Source organism: Macaca nemestrina, chromosome 9, assembly GCF_043159975.1.
Source record: "Macaca nemestrina isolate mMacNem1 chromosome 9, mMacNem.hap1, whole genome shotgun sequence".
In the NCBI taxonomy this organism is placed as follows: domain Eukaryota; kingdom Metazoa; phylum Chordata; class Mammalia; order Primates; family Cercopithecidae; genus Macaca; species Macaca nemestrina.
Genome location: NC_092133.1, coordinates 15,375,801 through 15,396,135, shown reverse-complemented (window position 1 = coordinate 15,396,135; position 20,335 = coordinate 15,375,801). Strand labels below are relative to the sequence as shown.

The window sequence follows — 20,335 nt, the reverse complement described above, 5'->3', positions numbered from 1 at the left end:
GAGTGGTTCTTTACCTCTGCTGGGCACTGAGCAGGCAGGCGCCAACACACCTGGTCTTGTTCACCTGCTTGTTTTATGATTTCCCTGAGCCCCTTTTCTGTTAGAACCAGGAAATGTACCTCTAATGAAAATGATTTCCCATGTTATCAATCCTCTCTTTCGGCTCATTAATTCATTCAATCTTTTAAGGAAGAATGGGGAATGGGAGGAAAACCAAACAAATCAGTTCTTAGAAGGTTCAAAGTTATATTATCTTGAGTTATAATTGTCCGTTTAATACAATTACACCATTTTTCTCTTCTAAGAACCATGTCATAATTTGAAGAATGACATAGCTGAGAAAGATATTTAGTAAGACATTTTTAGGCATTGCTGAATTTGAATCATCTTCCAAATACTATATTCTGCCCCTTTCTTTATTGTAATAGTTTATCTGAAAGTACACAAAACTTAATAAATTGCTTTTACTACGCAATTCTGAAATATCAAGTCTGCCTCCAATAAAAAAAAAAAGTAACTACTTTTATAACATTAAGGCCAAGTCATTTGTAAAGATAATATCAACTGAGACTTTTTGGCACTTACGACTAATCCATTATAAACAACTGTCAATCTTAAAAACACAGTTCCAGTAAACATGTAGTTACACTGGGTACAGATAAGAAAATACAAGGCCTGCATGGTATCTCATGCCTGTAATTCCAGAACTTTGGGAGGCAGAGGCAGGTGAATCATATGAGGCCAGGAGTTCAAGACCAGCCTGACCAACACAGCAAAACTCCGTCTCTACTAAAAATACCAAAAAAAAAAAAAAAAAAAAAAATTAGTTGGGCGTGGTGGCGTTCGCCCGTAATCCCAGCTACTCAGGAGGCTGAGGCATGAGAATCACTTGAACCCAGGAGCAGTGGTTGCAGTGAGCCAAGATCGTGCTACTGCACCCTAGCCTGGGTGACAGAGCAAGTGAGGCTCTGTCTCAAAAAAAAAAAAAAAAAATTAAGTACAAGACGCTCACTGGCCATGCTAAACCAAATGAATGAAAAGCGCCCAAAGTGATTTTATGCCGAGGGTCCATCCATACAAATAAATAAACAAAATCTTATCCTCTTCTTTCTATATTTTCTTACATTTCTTATACAAATAACAGAATGCTTCATTGTATTCACTTCAACAGGACAAAATCCTTAAAGAAAGACTGAAAAGAGCTGATAATCAAAATCTCAAATTTTATGTTTATTTTTGTTTTAGTGCTATCAATTTTCTGAGGTATTAACACAGGCAGGAAAACATTCTCAGTAAATTGAGCATCTGAGTCTACAAATGTCTTGAAGCACTCTGGCAAGTTACATGTATCCCATGTTGCTTTTGGTTTCCCATCTCTTCTTTGCTTCAAATCTAAAATGAAGAACATAAAAATCTCAATTTATTTCTTAAAATAAAAAAATACTTCGCTGAACACGTTTAGAGACCAAAGCAAAACAAACAAAAATTTTTCATATACTCCAATGATTACAAAATAAACATTAAACAGGATGAAGAAACACCTCCATATTTATAATCTGATAAACATTCAACAAAGAAAAAAAGTGAGTAACAGTTACACATGAACTAGATCACAAAATATATTAGCAGAATTTCTACAATTTCTATGAAGTCAGAAGAATTACTACTAAAAATCTTAAGTAAACTCACCCCCATGCGAGTTTCTTCTTTTTTCGGGCAGCCTGTGAATTTTCAACCTCCTTTTTGGCTTTTACAAAGTTGTGGCAGGCAACTGCTTTGGCAATTTTTACACCAAGCTAAGAATTACAAAGGAGGAAAAAAAAAAAGTGAAAATAAATATTCCAGCTAATACAGTAATCACATTTATACAAATAATTGAGAACTTATGGGTAAGAAAGCCATGTCTAGAAATTAGAAATTCTACGTTCAGTCCCTCTCAAAGTATAATGAATACAAAGATAGGACCCGTATCTCCTGTGACTCCCAATAGACCCTTTACCCTAGTTATACCAGTCTCCTGGATGGAAATCCTTCTCAAACTGAGGCCCCTCGAGGGTCCACAAAGGTAGTAATGAGGATCTTCAAGCTATTTCAGCATTGCAGTAGGCTGAACAGGAATTTACCCCTGATAAGGCTGCAGACACTGACAGAGACATCAAGTTTCTTTGCTCTGGGCTAGAATTACAGCAACTCAGTATGGTCACACCAGTTATCTCATGCTGATCAGAAGCTCTGATTGGCAGTCACAGATGTGATTAATAAAACATGGGAAAGCTAATTACTACTTCATAAATGCACTCTGTATGATGGGCAACAGCTTTTAATTCACTGAGAGAAAAAAGAATATCAGGGGTACTAAGGTGAAAAGGCTGGGCACCAGGACCACAGTATTAAAGTGTCCCCTGTGCAGGGCCCTCTATGTGTGCCCCCCTTACACCCATCTGCCAGTCCTACAAGGTCCATTCACAGTGAAATCCCCCATCCCAGAAGTCTTCTTTAACTCAACCTAAAACAGTCCTTGTTTCTCCAGCCCTTCAACTTTCAGTTACACACTCTGCTCTACACAGCGCTCTGGCTGCAGAGCTGTTCCCCAGCAAGTCTCTCCAGGATAAGCACTGTGATGATATCTTCTACTTTTAGTGTGCTCTTATTTTTAAAATGCCCACCAATGTGGACAGCTCAAGAGTACCCATTAAGAACCCAGGTTAAACAATAAAAACTAAGTACCTCTTTGGTGCTTCTTGCCTTTTCTATCCCTTGTACTCAACTGATGCACATTAGTAGACAGGCAGACTTGCAAAAAAGAAGAAATGACATAGAAGCCACTCTAAAGTCAACAGGTTAAAGCCTAAGTTCTAGGAATCTGCTTGCCAATAGTAAGGCATGGCAGGAGGTTGAGCATATGTGTAAGCAAAGCAGCAAACTTAGGAGAGCAAGGTTTGGCACGCTTGACATGTCTTTCAGCTTAATCTTGGAGAACAGTCTCCTTTAGATGAAATCGACAAGTAGTAATCAAGCACTGTCTGTAGTTTATAAATGAGGGCAAAAACAGATTTGATTTTTCAGTACAGTTAAGAACATATATATAAAGAACTTAAACAAATGGAAGGAAGCTGACAATTGAACTACAGTGCCAAATTGGTCAACATCAACAGGAAAGGTGCCGAAGAAAGGATGGGTCATTGTAAAGCAGACTGACCTCAGTGTCTTCCCAAAACTCAAATCCATATTTAGCAGTGCTACTGTTGTCTTCCTCTTTTTCAAAGGAATAACATTCATTCAACAAATTTTACAAAGGCATAAATGCATAATTTTGCCAGGCACTGTTCTAGGTGCTGGAGATACAGCATTGAGCAAAATGGGTTGTTTTCAAACTGTGGGGCTGGGGAGGAGTTGGCAGTTACATTTGACTGCTTTAGTACTGGCTTTGTTCTTTTGGTTCTCTTTTCGTTTCCAGTTCTTTATTGTAGAAAAGTCCACGTAAGTCAACAAATAAAAAAAGGCTAAGAATCAAAAGCCTGTATCATCATCATCCCAGGAGAAAATGAAACTCTGGAAGGAGGCTGTGGCATAATTTATCATTAAGATGAAATTCCTATCCACTGAAAAACTATCCATTTGTCATACATGTAAAAAAAAAAAAAAAAAAATCAAGTTAACACCTGTCAACTAGTTAGGCTAGTCAACCTTGCAGTATCCAACAAATACCCAAATCTCACTAGCTAACTTTTATTTCTTGTCTCGCTTTAAGTCCCTGTGGATGGGCAGGACTCTCCTCTAACTTGTGATGCCAACATCTCAACATATGGCTTTCAGGATTATCATGGCAGAACAAGAGCTGGAGGGCCTCACAATGGCTCTTCGATGCTTTAGTTCAGTAGTGACACAAATCATTTCTGCTCAGAGCCCACTGGTCAGAACTACTCACATGGCTCCAACTAAATACAAGGGGGCTGGGAAATATGGAGGTACAGCAGGCTCTGAAGGGAGCAGTAAATATACCTAATAAACTATCTTCTGCTGTAAATCATAGCTGGCTACTTGTGTTTAAGATGCATATAGGTCTCTCAACATTCAAGTGGACAATTCAGTGTCTTTCCTGTTCCCCATCGCCAAAAGGTAAAACAGAAAAATCTATATTTTTTCCATTAACTCCATTCCTATCAAATGCAAATTCAGTTTTGCTAAAACCACCCACCAAAAATGGCCCACTCAGCTAGCTTCTCTTATATTTCAACTGAGACTATACTGTAAGAAACAAAAATTATCTGAGCCATATTTGCCATGTACCACATTAACAATGTGAGAAAATTATTTTTTAAAACTGTTGTCAATTAAGACATGGCTTACATTTTTCTCACTGGAATTTCCCAACATGGTTGTCCTGGTTAGGACAGCCAAACCAAGCCAAAGAGCAGATCCCTATGTCTGGGCATGCAGTCATTTGACTTCAATAGACTCTTCCCCTCGACATGTCATGTACTCTAAGACTGTAAAAGCTTTTAGTGCTCTAGCAAAGCTAAGGCCAAATCCAGCACAACCAGCATCACGGTAAATACTTACAGCATATGTTCCTTAATACAGTATATGCTTGTTAAAAATAATTCATTAGAACGTATTAAACAGCCATTCACATGAGAGGGCTCTATCATTTTGTAAACTTAATAAACGACTAGGTACATAGGCAACACTTTCAAACAGACCTGATCCTATAAAAGGTGTATTTTCTAACTGTATTTTACCTTGGCTTAGGTTAAACTATTCTTCAGCTGATAAAACACTAAACAAACCTGGTCTATGTATTCTCCACAGAAAGACATCTTATAGCTTGTAATGATGATGAAAACTCATAGCCTTTTTGTGTCCTTCATATAATTAAAATGAATGTGTCTCACTTATTTCTCTGGAGAAAGAAAAAATATCTGAAAATATAAAAGGATAATAAGACCTTCTATGAAACAGGCAGTTGAGAAGAAATGGTTTCCCAGTCGAGATGACTAACCTGGGTTCCAGAATATAAAAGAATATCATGCTGTGTTGCAGTATTATAAACAAATAAAATAGGCCGAAAAGAATCCCTCCTTCAGTTCTATAAAAAGAAAAATGCATCTTCATGCTCAATGTAAACATCACAAAACCTTGGTCAATGGTTTTATATTTAAAAAATGGTTTTGGGTCATCAGATAACTATAGCAACACAATGTGGAAAGAAATTTCTTTAAATGAATAAAAATATATACAAAATTTCTTGTATGTGTAGCCAAAGTATCAGCATTTTCCATATAGAACATCCAATATTTTGCTGCATTTTAATTAAGGTGTCTAAACATTATCACAAAGAACTGCAAATTGGTCAGAGCATGCAGTAAGGAAAATTAAGCTCTAAAGGCTTTTTATCACCATATTTCAGGAACCAAGGGTGTAAAATGTTCTAATTTGGGATATATTAAAAGCCATAAAAGGTCTTTCAAAAAGATTAATGGTACTTTGCTTGGATTTAAGATAAGGGCTTTAGCTGGTTGGAAAAGCAGGGCCCTGGCTGGACCCTTGAGGCATTCATCTTTACAGCCACTTGGAAGATTTGTAAAAGCGTCTGCATAACCTCAAGCAAATGCACGGTGACATTTTTTTAAATTCCTTTCAATTTTACAGGTTTAGCGTGTGTAAATCATATTGGGTTGTAAAATAGATATAATGGCACATCCTTGTAATATAGTACAGATTTTTAAAAGACAAACTTCAAATTAAGTTAGTTTTTCTTGCAAAATCTTGTCATTATAAAGTTTGCTGATAATCATTTGAAGCATCTGATTCAAACCGCTTAATCTAGCATAACTGTAAATTTCTTATCCGTTTCAGAATATATTTTACTCATCTCAAAATTACTAGCTTGTAACAGATTTTTAAAGTTTTCCTCCCTTTTGAACACTTTCAAGGCACTTATTTAAAAATACCAATTATCATACTTTAACTTTTTATGGAATAATAGGTCTCTATGAAAAATATTTATGCCATTCTCTTTTGTTCTTTAATTAAATGAAAACAGATGTTTTCTGAAGTAAAGCGGAACCATTACTGGAGTACTTAAAGTGTTAAGGTCTTTAATTTTTATATCAGTTTGGTCGACAATTCTTGATTGTCTTTACTCAAGCTCAACATTAATGTCAAGCAAGTTACCTAGGAGACGAAAGAGATCAAAGAGACAAAAACCCCTCCAATGTCTGATTAATCAAGCCTGCAAACAGCTTATTTCTTTTAGCCTGCATGCAAGTATGAAAATGAGATTCTGGGAGCCGAACATTGTGCAGATTTGTTCATTCTTATCAGAACAAAGCCAGCGGCAGCTTATTTCATGGATCATTGGCACTGTCATCAGTGCTACACAGAACGGGTGACAGCTCCTCATTTTGAGGCTTGAACAAAATTAGCAAAAAGTCGGCACAAATTAGCCTCTCATCTTTTTAGTAATATGACATTATTCATTTACTTTTTATCCAATTTTTAATTTTTTCCTTGTCAGCTATCCCTTTCTAGTGTCTCTTGCATAGCATCATAAAATGCCTTCCAAAAAACAAGCAAAGAAATAGCCAAAGTTGAAATAACGTACAAAGTTCAAGAAGCAAATAAGAAAAAGCACTTTCAATGACTGGTAATACTGTGTTTTTAAAAAATAACTTTCGAAACGCTGCACTAAGATTGATTTTTAAAAAACAGCTCAGAATGCCATGCAGTGAAGGAATTTTAAGAAACTGGTGGTATATTTCAACAAAGAATACAATGTGACCAATGTGTTTCACTCAAACCACAATTCAATATGGTATGTGCTCTAGTAAATTCAAGACATCTACATTTGAACTGGTACCTTTCCCTCCGTGGTCACACCTGAGATGCCAAAGCCCTGGTGAAGCAAATAAACTAGGCCATATCCAGTAACTTAACTCCTTCTTTAAATCAAATCATTTTCTGTTCTAAAAAATAACCTAATTTCACTGTCACCTTAAAATGTGCATGGACAGGTTTGCATATGTTTGCATGTTTGTGTACTACATATATCTATATGTATGTACAATTGTATAAACAGCTATCATTTATTTTTTTTTTTTCTTTCTTTTTTTTTTTTTTTTTTGAGACGGAGTCTGGCTCTGTCGCCCAGCCTGGAGTGCAGTGGCCGATCTCGACTCACTGCAAACTCCGCCTCCCGGGTTTACGCCATTCTCCTGCCTCAGCCTCCCGAGTAGCTGGGACTACAGACGCTCGCCACCTCGCCCGGCTATTTTTTTGTATTTTTTTTTTTTTTTTACTAGAGACGGGGTTTCACCGGGTTAGCCAGGATGGTCTCGATCTCCTGACCTCGTGATCCGCCCGTCTCGGCCTCCCAAAGTGCTGGGATTACAGGCTTGAGCCACCGCGCCCGGCCTATCATTTATTTTTATACCTACAACTCCTATCACTTTATTTCAAAGCCTAACCCAACAAATCCTGTTTTTAAAACACATCAGATATATATACAAATATCTTTTATCATATATGTGTATATCCACATATCATTCATATATGTGTGTATATGTGCATATATGATTCATATACTCAACTCTGATTTCATAGTGAAATCATTTACATAACACCTGTTTTAATGATGACTATTAAGGCTTCAAATTATATGTGGATTACAGTATTCCAAAGGAGGGAGAAGAAGATGTTCTACTGTTGAAATTACTCCTGGATACAGACATTTATATTCAAGCAACTTATGCCATTCATAAGGGAAAAAAGCATTAAAAAATTAACCATAAGCTGTTAGATGCTTTACACAGCCCCCATAAGAAAGACAGTTTTTTTAAAGAACTGTAGTACTGTTTTCAGCAATTTCTTTATCTCCGTTCTTCTAAGTAAGAAAGCCTATTAACAAGCTTTGAACTTAAAATCACATTTACAATAATGTGCCATCAACAGTTTTATAAGCTAATTAGAAAAAGATTAATTAATGACTGGCTGCTAATAAAATGGCAATCATGAAGAAAGAAACCAAGGGTGCTAAGCTTCAACTACCACCAATTAAGAGCTAATTACAAACAAATTATATATGTGTTTTGCTGTGGGCTTTAATTTACTAAAATGGTTTTAATTAAAAGAGAAAACATGCTGATTAATTGAACTGCAGAAAAAATCTACAGTATAAACTGTGCTTTGTCTGTCTCTTTAATTAGACTTGTAACATCTGAAATCTTTTAAGGTTAGTTAAAAGCACAGATAAACATAATTAAAGGAGAGCATAAGGAACGCCATTCGAGGTGATCACCCAATCATACCCCAAAGGTTAAAAGAAAACATCCTCAATGTAATGAGATCTGAATGAGCACACCTAAAAACCTGAGAGAAAAAAACCATTACTGAACACTAGCCTTATTTTTCTGATGTTAAAATGCTGCAATGTCACGGCTGTGCACAATTTTGTATGGGAACAAACATATCTTTAAACTAGATGTAAAGAAATTCATCCAGGCCCTCTCCTACTTGGGAAGACACAGCTTATTTTCCATAAACTTTGCTAATTGTTGATCTACATGTAATAGCTGAATTACTTGTAAGAACTAAGGAGAACAAGGCTTCAAATAATTAAAATAGCCCTTTAAATGCCCCCCTAGATAATGTGCGGAATACAAAATGATACACAGAGGAACTTTTAAATTAAAAAGCACTGAAAAATGACCAAAGTTAATGAATGAGAGCGAGTCCTAGATGATCCTCAACAGACACACATACCCTTCCCAAAGGCAGAGTTCCCACCTTCCCTAGGTGATGAATTAGCTGCTGACCAACACAAGCCTATTTGGTGAGAGGTTTTTTCCCTCCCCAGTCTCCTAGATTCTTTCTCATTGCTGATTAGTGAAATATACCAAAAAGAAAATGGTCTCCTAAACTCTACTGCTTTACTGGAAAGTGTAATAATAAACAAGCAAACAAAAGAAAAAGTAAGGGACAGAAGGCACAGTAGTAAAATTTGAAAGAGAGACATAAAATATATTTTGCCGGAGAGTGCAGATATTAGATGACTCTGTATGAAATAACCATTTAAACAAAAAACAACCATTTGCTTTTACAGTAAAACCTAGATTATATTCATCATACACATCCCTGACACTAGCAATGAAATAACTTCCTTTCCATAAAAATAAAATGTTTATTTGGAGATATTAAATTTAAACCCTTAAAATACATATAATACTGAATGCATTTTTACTATGTTTACTCAGTCTTCAGTGGCTAGAAATCACAATTAAGACAATAGAAAAGACCTGCAACCTTTCCACAGGGTCACAGGTTCCAGTGGTCAATTGTTAGAACAGTTAATTGGAATACATCGTTAAGCTTCGTATCTGAGCAAACCGTTTTACCTCAGAAACATGGTTGTCAAGACATTTCTACACAAAGTATTCACAAAAACAGAAAAAAGATCTGCTTCACTATAACATTGTCTTTCAATTCACTTTTTTTCAGTTATTTTTTTGATGCAAACATAATGGCATTGACTAGAAGTAACTTTAAACTTAAGTTTGAGAACATCTCTAGTTCAAAATTTAAACAAATGTTTTGAACTCCAGATACAGTAACACTCTAGGTACTCTGATCAAAATTGTATTATTTGGGGAGAGGGTTTTTTTCCCCCAGGGGGAGGGGACTTCAAGCTCCTTTTCCACCAAGATAACAGCACTTGCATCTACATAAAACTAATAACTGAAATGAAAAGGAAGAATTGTAGTCGAACCCTCTCAAGGAAACCAAAAGCTAACAATAAACTGACTGGAAAAGTCCTCCTGAATATTAGAGCAAGTGCTACAGCATCCACAGCACTTTTGAGAAAGGACTACTTCTCAGATGTTAACATAAAATGAAAAATCTGTCTCCTCAAATGTTCATATGTAGTCCTCTTCTAGGAGAATGCCTTCAGATGTTCTATGCAATTGCTTTACAGAGATTAGGCTACAAATTAACAGTCTGCCCAAATTTAGGAAGCATTTAATTCACTTAGTTATAAAATAAAACTTGAACAATTCAAACTTTTTTTTTTTAATGGCCATTCCTACCTTCTTGAAATATTGACAAACTATTACTACTTCAACATTATTAACTTTACCTGTATTTTGAAATCCAAAAATTTAAGCAGTCTACTTCATTTATAATCAAATTAAAATTCAATTCCTGGCACAATTCATTCTGCCAATACCACACTTACATCTATAAAGAGGGTACCATTAAAATGAGATATAGATATATTTATCATTTCTACCTGTGATACACGGTGGTTATATACTCAATAATATTAAGCTCAACAGCACTAAAGGCTAAAGTCATTGCCTTAGTTCCTTTTTAATAAGTTCAAAAAATGAGCTTTAAAATATGAAAAATTTTATCATATCATGACTCTAAATCAAAGGGTTTGGATTCAACAAAGATGGCAGTGCATTATAACCATAGGATCTCAGATGTAAATATTATATTAAATGCCTTGCAAATCATCAAAAACCAATATGATTACTCTTTGTAGCTTGTGCAAAACTATTATGTTACAACATGAAATTTTGGTGTTTTCAAGGAGTCAGGTTTACTCTGCCGTCAAAGACCATCCTGTTTCAGCTATTTACAGAAAAAGTATAATCTTTAAGGGCATAAAAAAGCTAAAATGAAATTCACAGGCAACCTCTTTTTCCCCATTCATTTCTGCCATCACACTATACAGGTATAACGGAAATCAACCTGAGCAATAGGTATGATGCTTTGGATGGCAGACACTCACTGTTCTGCAGCCAAACCAAGTTGGTTTTTATCTACAGCAGGCTAACATGAAGATGCCTAGAGAGAAATTCCCTTTTATGTGAGGTTCAATCTAAGTAATCAGTAGTAAGCAGCTACTTCTTTAACATTATTAACTTTACCTGTATTTTAAAATCCAAAATTTTAAGCACTCTACTTCATTTATAATAAAAAATTAATTTATTAAATAAAATAAACTTTATAAAATTAAATTAAAATAATTTATTTATTACAATTTTTAGTTAAATCTGTTTCCTTAGCTAAATCTAGGCTTTAGCACTTAAAGTATTTGTTTCTATTGTTTTCTATAAATTGGTATGATTTAGATTTTAATAAACATAATGTATAAGAAAAGAAAGTACCAAAGCGTGGCATTTTCAATGATCATTATCAATGAATGAAATGTACATCAAACCAAGTCTGAGTTTAACAAGCCACAAATATGCTCAAATACTTGAATGTGTATTTTATACACATACACACACACACATATTTCAAATTAAAACAGTTTCATCAGTATGACACAAACCCAACTATATGTTTCTACTTCATCTCTCCTCCAAGACTTTTAACAAAGTAATCAACAGGAGGGACAGTCTCAACCACATTACATGATAAAACCAAAGATGATGGCAAAATCTAGGCTTCAAACATGTGAACGTGATTGAGCCATCCCCCCAAACCAGATTCTACACATCTTAATGTCATCATTAATTCAAGAGAACATGATTCTGGAAAACTATGTTCTTGCTGTATCACAATAGGAGCACACTAACAGTCTTATTTTGGAATACCGTTTGTGTGTGTGTGGTTTTTTTTTTCTTTTTAAGAACTATTTTCAAGGCCTATTCTCAGACATGGTTCTACTTTTGGCTTCATTTTTCTCAATACTGATGCTGCCCCATTGGTTTCATAGGCTTATAAATGTTAAACATCAAAAATTAGTTTCACTTATTATGGTTGGAAAAGGCTTTAAGAACTCTGAGATCTGTGCCTCTAAGCAAAGGCTTTATCAGCAGGTCCCAGTCACTGCTGCTTGAAAAAAGAAAACGGTACTGATGAAAACCAATATACCTGATTTCCAAAAGGACACCTACCATGCACGTATACATTTAATTCATAAAGGGCTTCTGTCCCCAAACTCACACTTAGTTCTCAAAATCCCATCTCATATCCACAGTGATTGGTACCAAGGAGATAAATATGTAAAATTAAATCTCAAACCAAACTATTCATTCAAAAATTCCAACTTGATTATTCTTCACGGGTGCTTAATGAAAGTAACATCGGTATCTTTCCAATGCCTGTGTCTGAACTGCAAACATTTTCCAGATGTTTTTCCACTTATACAGGGCAAAGAACAGGGCCTAAATTATTTTTCTTTTAATCAGAATGCTATAATCTGATTAAAAGAATGCTATAATCCCACATCAAATAAATTTATTTGTATGAACATAAAAAGAACACTGAGGAAAACATTTACTATTCTTACATTTACAAGTGCTGAAAATCTCATGTATCTCTAAAGCAATCTCATTTGTCAAAAAGTATGACAGGAAATAGCCCTTAAAAAATGGAAAACATCTAGTCAGTATCATACAATTCCCATTTCTAAAACTGCAGTATGACAAAGCAAAAAAAAAAAAAAAAAAAAAAAAAGAATCCTAATATCCTCAAAGGAAACTCACATTTCTGAAACCTCTAAGGCACTAGTTCTGTATGCTTTGACAAACAGCTTCAAACTGCACATAGAAGGAAAGCTTGCAGTGAATGGTAACGCGGCAGACAAGGACAGAGTGCATATGCAACTGCTGGTGGGCAGAATGTCACATGGTGACCCTACACCAACCCAGTGCATCATTTAGGAAAACTTTATCCAAATCCCAATTGTCCACATTTACTGAGAAATTTAACAAAGACACATAAAAGATTCTATAATCCAATAGCTCACTTAAGCCAAGTTTTAGATTTAGTTTGCCAGGTGACGATTAAAAGTACAATGAGGTCATATTTTAAAGATCAAAAGGAATCTGGCAGTCACCATAATAAAAACTGTCACAAGCAAGAAAATCAGCAGTGGACACTAAAACAAACGGGGAAAACATGAGAAAGAGAACATTTACACAGTCTCAGATTATCTCCTAACTCCCCACAAGACACTTATTTATTCCAAAGGAAGAAACAATAACGTCACAGTGGAGAAATCTGGAGACACTACCTGAAGTAGTTAATCAAAGTAACACCATCAGGAAAGGGACAAAGAGACTGCATGAGTCTCTGGATCGCTGACACTGAGAAACACACATTACTCCCGGGATTTTCCTGCCAAAAATGCATAACCTAAAATTAATCATGAGGAAACAGTAGACAATCAAAATTGTAAGGGACATGCTACAATGTAACTGGCCTCTTCATATTAAGGTTCTGAGAAACAAAGAAAGACTGAGGAAACATTCCAGATTAAAAAAACTAAATAAACATGATGACAAAATGCAAAGTCATTGACCAGGAAAAAGAACTTTCTTTTGCTATAAATGGAATTAGTGGGACACCTGGCAAACTTAAATAAATTATGTCAAACTAGAAAACATGAAGGCAAATGTTGTAAAATGTATTTCCAGTATCTGAGGGAAAGGTAAATAGGAAATCTTTTTACAAATTTCTCAACTTTTTGAAAGTCTGAAATAATTGCAAAATATAAAGGGTGTTGTTGTTGTTTTTTTTTGTTTTAAGTAAAATGTGTTCAACTCAAAACTTCAGCATTACTAACTCTACTAAAAGGAGCATCGAACCTGCAGTAAAATAAATGCTTCTCTGTGAATTCCCCTTGTTTCAGATGGGGGTACTAATAAGCAGAAAAAGATAAAAAGATGGACAGTTGTGCATAGATCACACGGAGTCCACATTTTAACCCTAAAGACTAGGCTTTGCCTTACCTTTTCTTCCTTTAGCAAAGCAAACTCTGAGGAAACTGACTGACTTGGGGGATTCTGCTGGTCTGTCACTTGCTACTTGGAAGAGATCACACAATACGCAACTCTGGGATCTTCCAAAAGGAAGAATGGACAAGCAACGGCAATAGGACACCAGTTTGTTAAGTCCTGTGATCCTGAAGAGACCAGCGAAGAGAAAAATTCCATACCATTTCTAAGAACAATAGGGCAGCCATACTCTATGTCTCTGTTAGTTTTTCTTATGCGCCTGTCTTACGCTTTACTCGGAACTATCTCACAGACTCCAGAGCAGGCAGCATCTGACAGCAACTGGTAACACATTTCCAGAATTGTTAAAGGGATTCAAGAGACACTTGTTCAACATACAGCAGGACATGGAATACTTCATCATCACTAGTAATGCATTTAAGTACCAGTTCTCTAGAAGGTTCTGTTTCTGATCCAAATGAGGTAGATATTCAGACCAGACTTCCACCAGCTTCTGTATCCCTAGGGACTGGTTACTGCTGCCTTGTGTGCTTTTCAGTCCCTGAAAGCTCCCTTAAATCTTCAGCCACTCCTCACTATACTCCCCCATCCTTAGAGCCAGAAAGGTATCTATGCATTGGAGTCTCTTCCAACCCCACAGGCACTGCCCCTCCCCACCATTTCCTGACATTTTCATGGTCAACTCTCCAAAATTTGGAGATTAGATATACTACTGGTATAATTTTGCTATACTTTCAAGTACAATTACTTGAAAGTATATACTATACTTGGAAGTAACTATACTTCCAAGCTGGTCAAGAAACGAAGCCACTATTTCTAAAAGCCTTTCTATGGAAATAAAAGTTTCAAGTGCCAAAAGAGTCTACTTACTAACAAACAAAACAGATTATGTTTGTTGAATAGAATTTTAAAGATGATTTTCAGCACAGATCTCATCATAGGGAGAAGGACTCCTACTTTATTCATATTGAAGAAGCCACTGTAATAACTACTAACACTGAAATCCTACTGAGTTTGTGGCACCATTCAACACACTTTCAAATTCACTTTATTAAAATGAGATACCTGTACCTTTCTATTCTAAAATAGATTAATAAAATGCTGTTATACACAATGAAAGCTATACTCAATGAATCAAAATATGGCTACCTTAGAGATGAAAAAGAGTAATGGTTAAACTGCACGCACAAGAACTTATAAGATGGGAAGGGGAGAATTGTATCTTATAAGGAAAAAAAAACAGTGAAAATACTTTGTGATCTAGCACTTTCACTTCTGGGTACATACCCAAAAGAACTGAAAGCAGGCATTCAAACAGATATTTGTACACCAATATTCATAGCAGCATTTTCATAATGGTCAAAAGGTAGAAGTAACCCAAGTGTCCACTGAAAGATGAATACATCAGCAAAATGCAATATAAACCCAGAATGTAAGAAGTACATACAACGGAGTATTATTCAGCCTTAAAAAGGAAAGGAATTCTGACACATGCTGCAACATGGAGTAAATCTGAGGATACTATGTTAAGTGAAATATGCCAGATGCAAATGGACAAATATTAAATAATTTCACTTATATGAGATACCCATAGCAGTCAAATTCATGGAGACAGAAGAGTGGCTGCCCAAGGCTGGGTGGAGGGGAGAATGGGTACAGAGTTTAATGGGTACAGAGTTTCAGTTCTGCAAGACAAAAAGCTTTGGAGGGAGATGGTGATGGTTGGATAACGATGTGAATGTACTTAATGCTACCGAACCGCACAGTTAAAAATGATTAAGATGGTATATTTTATGTTACGCACATTTTACAATTAAAAAATACCTTATATAAAATGTCAGCTTATTTTCTGAAAGGCCAAATAACTGCCATTTGTGTTATTTCTTGGCTATTTCCCTAAATTAAGTCCACGGCTTTATAATTTCCTTTACATTAGTCATTAATATATATTCTCTCTCACACACACACAAACACATTCACACACATTAAACACAGAAGTATTTAATGTGACAAATGATTTTAAAAGGTTTAAAGAAAAAAAGATAATTTCTGAATCCCCTTTCTGAACTTGTTTTTCCTTACGCCAAAATAAAAAATTCACAAGATACTTAAAGCCTGCAGTCAAAAAGAAAAAGACAAAACGAAAAATGCAAAAATCACAACATCCATCCATCCACAGTAGATATTTTTACATCAGATCTAACGATGAAAGAGTGCAACAGTACTTCCATAGAAATCACAAAGTTATCTCTGGTCTCAGTTTAGGATAAAAAGTCCGAATAGCGAGTGTGGCCAGTAATTTACCCAGATAATCCATGATGCTCTCTATGTAACAAAACACTATGGAGTAGTTTAAGTCTGAGGTGAAGGAGGGAAGGATCAAGGCACTAAAAAAGACTATGGTGGAGATTTTTTCCTAGAAAGGAAAAAAAGGAATTACAAAACAACAAAAATAATAAAAACACATGCCAATATGAGCTCTTTAATCTATACTGACATTAATTCTCAACTGGGGGAATGTGCCCACACCCCACCTCCAGGAGTATAAGTCAGAATCTTCTTGTGGTCTTCTGTACTTGGAAAAAGAATATCCAATATATCTATTAGTTTTATACTATAGAAAAAAAGAAAAAAGACTCAAAATTCTTTAGGGCTGAGGGGGGATGTGCTGAGCAAACAGTAAGAAAGCATTTTACCAAGGGTTAAGAAAAGTTTGAGGGATGTGACCTTAGAATACACAGTTGCCCTCAGAGTTCAAATGAGTTAAAGATGCAAATGGAAAAGAAAGCTAGCATTTTAATCACACCTGAAACAAACCTCTCTGATCTAGGTAAAATCTAAGGTTCAGTATCAATCATGCATTATTTCTAGCAAGAGTTTTAGACCAGAATGATTTAAATGACAGAATGAGAGAGAAGAAAATGGACAAAAAGGAAAACCTTAGATGAAATATTTTAATATTGAACTTATTAATGATCATAAAAAGAATACACATTCATTTTAGAAAATTTGAAAACACAGAAAATGTGTAACCCATTTGACTCACCTCTCGAGTAGCTAGCTGGTTGCTAAGTTCCTCAGCCTTCTCAATATTCCACTCCTCCACAGCCTGGTCTATCCTCTTTTCAAGGCCTGACTACAAAGAAAAGAAACCTAAAATTAAGGGCAGGAAGAAAAGCAAACATTTGCTAGCCAAGACCATGTCACAGGGTTATACTGAATGTGTTACACATGTAGACCATTTAATTCTCACAGTAACACCAGAAGGTAGCTGCTACCATTCCCATTGGTACTGGCTGAAACAGTAAATGGCTTACCTGAGGTCATATAACTTCTTGAACTAATAAAAATAAGATGCAAATCCAGACTTTTGTGAATCAAAGCCTATGCTTTCCCTTAATAACAACAATAATGTTGATGAAAACAATAGCTAAAAATTATGCAGCGTTTATTACGTGGCAGATTCTGGGCTTAGTACTGTAAGAAGGCTCATTTAATTCTTATAACACCATGAATAATAATGCTATCCTGTTTTAAAGGTGAGGAAACAGAGCCTGAGACTCCTGAACTTGGCCAAAGCCACAGTCTGTAAGCAGTATAGCCATCACATGAATTCAGGTTTGCTCAGAGCCTGCATTCTCAACCACAAGTTTCTTCTGTCTCTTTTCTTACTGCCCATTCCTATAGCTCAAGACTTTCAATCAATAGCCTCCACAGTCTTTGACTATGACCGTTAGGCTGAATATTAAACAGCAGAGGAAAATTACACATAAGATTGATTTTATTTTCTTATGTATATGTTTCTATTTACTAAAGATACTTCAGGAAATTATAATTAATATTTTAATGGGATTACCATACAGACTAGGGTAGAATGCATCACACATTTATAAAAAGATGCTTAGACTTAAATAACTGCAGTTCTAGCTTGTGAAAATAGTTACTACAGATAATAAAAAATTTAAAATATGGTCTAATATATGCTTCTTAGAAGCAAATTTTATCCCAACAATGTCTTATCTAGTCTCTTAACTTCCACATTCACTGTTAATACTCTACCTCTTACAGACTTTTCCTTATTTAATAACAGAAGTCCTAAGAATGTCTCTTCCATCAGCATATTGCTTGATTATGCCAGTCAACTGAGAGAATTCTGTTCCTGTGTAGCCTTTGTTGAGATGAGATGTAAAAAATAACAACATAATTTGCCTGAACAGATTACAGAAACAAAGACCAGTAAGGTCGTCACTGATGTCTGTTGCTAAGAGAAGATGATTCCTTCTCACAGACCCCACCTAAGTATTTAATACCTGCAAGGGCAACAGACTTTTCTGCTTGCTTTGCTGTTTAGCTGGAGACCATTCAACAGTGCCTCATAGTCTGACCTGAGGCCATAAGGATCTAATGCTCACCTCCCATTCTTGTCCTATGATCATCTACCAGTCTCCAGAAACATCTCTTTCTTCCATTTCTACAGAACTCCTCTCCTAATGGTCCAAACACCACCCTGGGACCTCTAACTTCATGCACTTCAGAAATCTATACTCTAGGCCAGTGCCGCTTCAGTCACGGCCTGTGGGCCAGGTCTGGTCTGTACACAGTGCCTACCCATGAACCGTTTATTTTGGTCCATGTAAAGATGAGGAGCTTGTGCCAGAATACAAATCAGCTTCATGACTAAACACAGTTTTGTAGTGGCCGGGAGTGCTGATACACACCTTTAGTCCCAGAGCTACTAGGGATGCTGACAGAAGAGGATTGTCTGAGCCCAGGAGTTTGAGGCTGCAGTGGGCTATAATCACACCACTGCAGTTTAACCTGGGTGACAGAGCAAGACCTTGTCTCTTAAAAACAACAACAAAACAGTTTGTCTAGATGGCTTTTGCTGGGGGTGGTGGGGGACTAGAATTTCTCCATGAGGAAAGTAGTACACTGAGTTACATTCAGGCACACATTCCTTATCTCTTTGTATATCAGTGCACTTGGAGTAAGATTGCTGTATGTCATGTTATAGACACTGCCCGAAAGTTCCACCTCCAAAACTTCATAATCTAGAATTCTACTCCCTGAATATAATTCTTCCACTCACCCTAAGTCTTTTTACCTAATGCATCTGCTTTGCCTTTACTGGAACCTCATTCCCTGGCACAGTCCTTCAGTCCCTTCTTAGATCCTCCTCTTCTTCCTCTCTAACTTGCAACCCACAATTACCATTATCAACTAAACTCTAAGCCAGTGGTTCTCAAAGTTTAAGTGCTGAACTAGCAGTATCAACATTACCTGGAAACTTCTTGGAAATGCAAATGCAATTTCTGTGAAAAACTCTGGACTAGGGGCCCAGCAATCCATATGATTCTGATGCATGCTAAAATATATGTCAACTGTGTCTTTTTTTTTGGGTGACAGAGTCTCATTCTGTCACTAGGCTGGAGCGCAGTGACGCAATCTCAGCTCACTGCAACCTCCGCCTCCTGGGTTCAAGTGAATCCCCTACCTCAGCCTCCCAAGTAGTTGGGACTACAGGCGTATGCCACCACGCCCAGCTAATTTTTTGTATTTTAGTAGAGACGGGGTTTCACCATGCTAGCCAGGATGGTCTCAATCTCCTGACCTCATGATATGCCTGCCTCAGCCTCTCAAAGTGCTGGGATTACAGGCATGAGCCACCACAGTCGGCCATGTCCTCCTTCTCAAAACTACCCACTATCTCCTCTGGTTGTCCCTTAATCACAGTGTTCCTCAAGTTTCTGACTAGCATATTTTTCGTCTTACTTTTCACCCTCCCCAGTAATCTACTCTGTCCTGGAGCTTCAATTACTTTTTATGAGCTGGTTGCGCTCTCTAAATAATTAAAAACACCTGACTTCCCCCGTACTAATATCTACATCTCCAGCTACTTGCTAATCATCTTCACACTGAAGGCCTGAAAAGGCAAGGTCTGTAACAAGCCCAATACTTGCTGTCCCACTTCTCCTCCTCCGTAGTCACCCTTGATAGAATCCTGAGTTATCTTCAATGCTTCCAACCCCTTGCTCCTATCTGAACTCTATTTTGGCAAAGGTCTCTCATTTCTTCATTCTGTGCTTCTTCAGGGGCATGCAATCCCTTATTTGGAATATTATAACAATCTCCAAACTAGTCTTCTCTTTCTGAAACAGATATCATTACCCAGCTTAAAGCATTACTTCATATTCCCTTTGAATAACACCCCACTCCCTTCACAAAGGGGTCCCCAAATGCTTTCTCAGCCCCATCTTCAGCAATGCTATGCTTTTTTAATCTCTGGCCACATTTACCATTTTCTTAATGTTCCCTGTGCCTCTGATGTGCTTCTCTTGGAAAAATATTAATCATTCCTTTAGGCTCACGTCGAATGTTACCTTCCCTATCTATGTAGCGCTCCTCAGCCCTACATTCCTATGACCCCATCACCCTCCCCAAACCCCACACAAGGCTCTCCACCCTGTACTGTTGCTGTACCTTGTGTCCCTTCAGCATTTAACTTGTCTGACACACTACAGCAAGTTGTGTATTCTCCCCTCTTGGGTCCTATACTCAGTGGGAGCAGGCTGTGTGTCACT

At 36.6% G+C, this 20,335-nt stretch overlaps 1 protein-coding gene and 1 long non-coding RNA gene across 4 annotated transcripts in view; both read right to left on the bottom strand.

The window, feature by feature from the left end:
- Positions 1 to 1,209: 1,209 nt before the first annotated feature.
- Positions 1,210 to 20,335, bottom strand: part of LOC105467585 (family with sequence similarity 204 member A) — a 32,727-nt gene continuing 13,601 nt past the window's right edge. For all 3 annotated transcript variants that reach the window (XM_011717309.3, XM_011717319.2, XM_071069057.1), the window contains 3 exons: positions 16,801 to 16,890; positions 1,690 to 1,796; positions 1,210 to 1,392 (listed from right to left, as the gene is read on the bottom strand). In XM_011717309.3, the coding sequence (XP_011715611.2) occupies positions 1,341 to 1,392; positions 1,690 to 1,796; positions 16,801 to 16,890 (249 nt within the window). In that variant the 3' untranslated portion in view covers positions 1,210 to 1,340. The remainder of the gene's footprint in view (positions 1,393 to 1,689; positions 1,797 to 16,800; positions 16,891 to 20,335) is intronic.
- Positions 1,925 to 16,793, bottom strand: LOC139356174 (uncharacterized). Its single transcript, XR_011607606.1, has 2 exons — positions 7,417 to 16,793; positions 1,925 to 7,081 (listed from the first exon to the last, which is right to left on the bottom strand). It is a non-coding gene; the product is annotated as an uncharacterized lncRNA (long non-coding RNA).